This window comes from Orycteropus afer, unplaced genomic scaffold, assembly GCF_000298275.1.
Source record: "Orycteropus afer afer isolate SDZICR_OR568_19922 unplaced genomic scaffold, OryAfe1.0 scaffold00897, whole genome shotgun sequence".
NCBI classification, from domain to species: domain Eukaryota; kingdom Metazoa; phylum Chordata; class Mammalia; order Tubulidentata; family Orycteropodidae; genus Orycteropus; species Orycteropus afer.
The window spans coordinates 4685-8602 of NW_006922484.1; the positions used below are offsets into that span (position 1 = coordinate 4685).

The 3918-nt window shown below is 44.3% G+C and overlaps 1 protein-coding gene across 1 annotated transcript; it reads right to left on the minus strand.

Annotated features, from left to right (window-relative positions):
- Positions 1-473: 473 nt before the first annotated feature.
- On the minus strand, positions 474-1937 carry RTL3 (retrotransposon Gag like 3; the record flags this gene model as incomplete). Its single annotated transcript, XM_042783325.1, is given in 5 exon segments — positions 474-1193; positions 1195-1358; positions 1361-1490; positions 1570-1811; positions 1814-1937. Coding segments are annotated over 5 exon segments (1380 nt in total), but the record flags the coding sequence as incomplete, so codon positions are not given.
- Between the last annotated feature and the right edge of the window lie 1981 nt (positions 1938-3918).

Below are 3918 nucleotides of genomic sequence, written 5' to 3' on the forward strand. Positions count from 1 at the left end.
ATCTTCTATTCCATCTGTGCCTGAAGCAATTGTCATGATAATAAAGGGATGGAAAGGACACAGTGTGTGTACTCCACTCTATGTTTGGATCATGTGTCTCAAGCCATTGGATTCCAAGAATCAGAGGGTACCTTCATGCATCAATTATGTCAAACTGGTGGTCTTCAATATGGTTTCCAATTTTAACTTCAACAGGTGGTGTTTCCTTAGTTATGGGTGCATTGATCAGTGGACAGCCATCTACAGTTTTGAGCATTAGGGGCAATATGTTATTGTGAATGGGCAGCTTGTCTTGAAGAACTACAGAATGGTCAATGCTGTTTCTGTAGGAGCCTTAATCCACCAATGTTTGCTCAAAGAATTTTTGTCTTCCCAGTTGAAGTTCAACAGTTATCCATAGGGTATGGGACATGGATATTGGAAGAGAGGGGGGCATATATTTGTAGATTGGCCCCCCCCAGGATCCCCCTTACCGCTGGGCTTCCCACCTGTTGGACACAACAAGGTTTAACAGGGAAATTTCTGGCAAAATGACCAGGATGACCACAGTAGAGGCACAAGTGGCCTTCACGGCAGTGGGCCCATTCAGCATCACTGAAGTGTGGGTGGTGGCTTGCAGCTCTCATATGGTGGTTTTCAGCTGGTGGGCTTTCAGGATTGTTGCTTTCTTCAGAGGAGCTTTCTTCTGTTTGTATCGGATCAGGCTTACCACTTAGGCTTTCTTCTAGGCTGATGCACTGGATGATCAGATCAGATAGATTAGTGGCTGGGCTTGTATGAGACAGTTCATATTGCATAGAACTGTAAAGTCCATCCTGAAATTGAATGCAGAGAGTAATTTCATCTTTTTTTAGCTCTTGAGCAATGAGATGGAAGTGGGTTGTGTACTGGTGGACAACGTCCTTCCCTTGACAGAGCTGTTGGATGTGGTGGTTGGCATCTTGCCTGTTTTCTGAATTGTTGAAAGTATCCTGAAGCACCCATATGAAACTTTCTAATTGATCCAATAGGGTGCTTTGGACATCTATTAAGGGCTGGAGCCACTTTCTTGCTTCACCCGAGAAGCAGTTGCCAATGAAACTCCCCAAGGCTGCTTCAGTGGGATACTGGTGGCCTCTGACTTTCATGTGATGATTCAGTTCAACCACGAACTCAGGTAGCTTCTGGACATCCCCATTGAAGAGGTATTCAAGGAGAAAAAGTGGCAGCCTCTAACCTACTAGGAGTCTGTGGGAACTCTGGATCTACTGATGTCTTGATAGCTATTAGGTTGTCCTGAAGCTCATGCTGTGCTGAGAGCTCTAGGAACTTCTGGGCATCTAGGGAATCCAGGGACTGCTGGGGAGATGGTAGCTCAGGTGTTCTGGGGTCTCCTGGTATGCTGGTGCTTTCTGGGACTGGGTATTTGGGAAATCCTGGAGATCTGAATTCTGGGGCTCATGGACTATTGGGGCATCCTGGGTCTGCAGGTTCTTGAACCTCCTTGATTGCTGGGGGTTTGTGGGTCACTTGGGCCATTGGAAACTTGTGGGGTTCCTTGGCCTCAGGGGACTTATGGAGCTCTCATGCTGATAGGAACTCATGGTCCATTGGAAACTCCTGGAAGTCCTGGGTTGCTGGGAGTTCCAGGGGCTTCTGGGACTTCTGGGCTTCTGGGAAGTCCTGAGGCTCTGTGGGCTTCTGGGATTTCTTGACCTTTGTGGAATCTTGGTGCTTCCAGGCTGCTGGGAGAGCCAGAGGCTTTGGGAGTTGCTGGAAATTCTGGACCTCTGAGGGCTTCTGGAATGGTTCATCCTCTTTGGGTGTTTGGAGCTCTGGAACTCTAGGATCTGTGACTGAAGGGCAGCATTTTGTTTCATCAGCTGCTGTACTTGGGTCTGTAGAATTTAATTCTCCAATGTCAGAACAATATAGGAGCCTGCTAAGTCCTCTGTCATCTTTTGAGGAAATGGGCTGGGCTTAGTTTCGAAGTTTGTTGCCAAAAGAGATTGAATGGACTCTTGTGAGGTCTTTCATAAAAGCTGCTTACAGGCAGATGTAAGTGTCTATGAATTTTCTGAGGGGTAGAGACTTGGGCCTTGCCAAGCCTGATTACCAGGAGGTTGCTAAGAGCCTCCGGAGCCCAGTAAGGGGAGGTGTCAGATATGCTATAAAGAGCTGAGGGTCAGAAACTGGAAAGCATTAATTCAGAATGAAATCTGACAGTGCCGAGTTTCTTTCACTAAGAGCTCAAGTTCACTAACTGGGCAATATTTACTAGCTCTAGCTCCGTGGCATTTTAAGAACAGCAACTGACCTAGACCCATATGCATGCCATTTTGCATTCTTCTTTCAAAACTTAACATTATATAAGAAGCAATTTCTCCATATTCTTTTGTATTTTATATAATCTTTAATTTCTAATGTCTACCTAAGATCCAAGGGAGCTCTGGTAGCATAGTGGCTAAGGCACTTGACTGCTAACCAGAAGGCTGGTGGTTCAAATCCACCAGCCACTCCTCGGAAGGAAGATGGGGCAATCTACTTTCGCAGTGATACTGCCTCGGAAACACAGGAAGGGGTCGCTATGCGTCAGGTCTGACTCGACGGCACATAACAACAACAGCAACACCTAAGATCCAAATGTAACACTTGGATTTTAACAGCTGGTTTCAATGAGTAAATCATATGTGGGAGTTTTAGGCTCTGTAGTGGGCCAACCCAAGAAATATTTTTGGGTAACTGGGTTAAGAGGTGAGGGTACCACTTTCTTATATCTCAGAAATTATACCTTACACGTAACTATGTAAGGTCAACCTCAGGAGAAAATAAGCAAAAATTGAATGTATATCTATATATGTGTGTGTATGTGTGTGTGTATTCAGAAGACATAGGCATATTATTTATAAAATTCCTCAAAATAGTTAAGAAATCTTTATAATCTTTATAAGTGTACATTTCCATTCAGAGACTTAGTTCAGGACCTCAGCTGTCTTTACAACCATCGCTGAGGAGAAAAGTATGTGGCTGTGAAGGCTTGCCTCTTTTGCACACACTGAACTCAAACAAACAACCCCACTCCCAGAACAGGTTCTAACTCTCCTCTGTAAGGTAGCTATTTCAAGGGTGGAAACTTTTTTTTTTTTTTTTTTTTTTTTTTTTTACAGTACTTCATAATTTAGACCCTCAGGGAAAGCAGGACACTGCACTGATATTAGGCAGCCTCATGCACCCAGACCTTGGTTATTTTAATAAATAATACCACTGCCTGTGTGAAAAGTTGCAAACGATTATGAATGACCATAGTGATTTGAGATTTATTTTGTATGTATGTCTCATGTAACCTTCCCTCACTCCACCCACACTGGCTCATTTACTTAATTCCCACTTAGAAAGTAGCTTGCCTCAGCCCTTTACCCCGCCCACCTACTCAGTCCCTAGGGTCCTTCTCTGCGATGTTTTCTTGGAAACTTTACCATAGGTAGATCTAGGCAGGGTCTAATAGGATAAGATTGTGGGGGAGACAACTTTGTTGATAGGTACTTGCAACAATATTGCAGGGCCCTGGCTTCCTTCTCAATATCCTACTCCAGATTTCTCATACAGTTTCTTGAGCTTCTCAGATGCCCAAAGTAGCTCCTAGGTATCCCGCTAAGGGCTGGCCTCTGAGGAAGTGATTCTGCTCAAGATCACACATTCTATTCTCATGCTAGCTAGATCACAGTTATACCCTGGACATGGCCTATGTGTAAATTTTAGGCAAGGCTAAATGGGTTCCTTCTCGGATTCTGAGAATCTGGACTATATGAAGAAAAACGAGGCATCAGGATTGGAGGAAGAATCATTAACAACCTGAGATGTGCAGACGATATAACTTTGCTTGCTGAAAGTGAGGATGACTTGAGGTACTTACTGATGAAGGTTGAAGAATACAGTCTG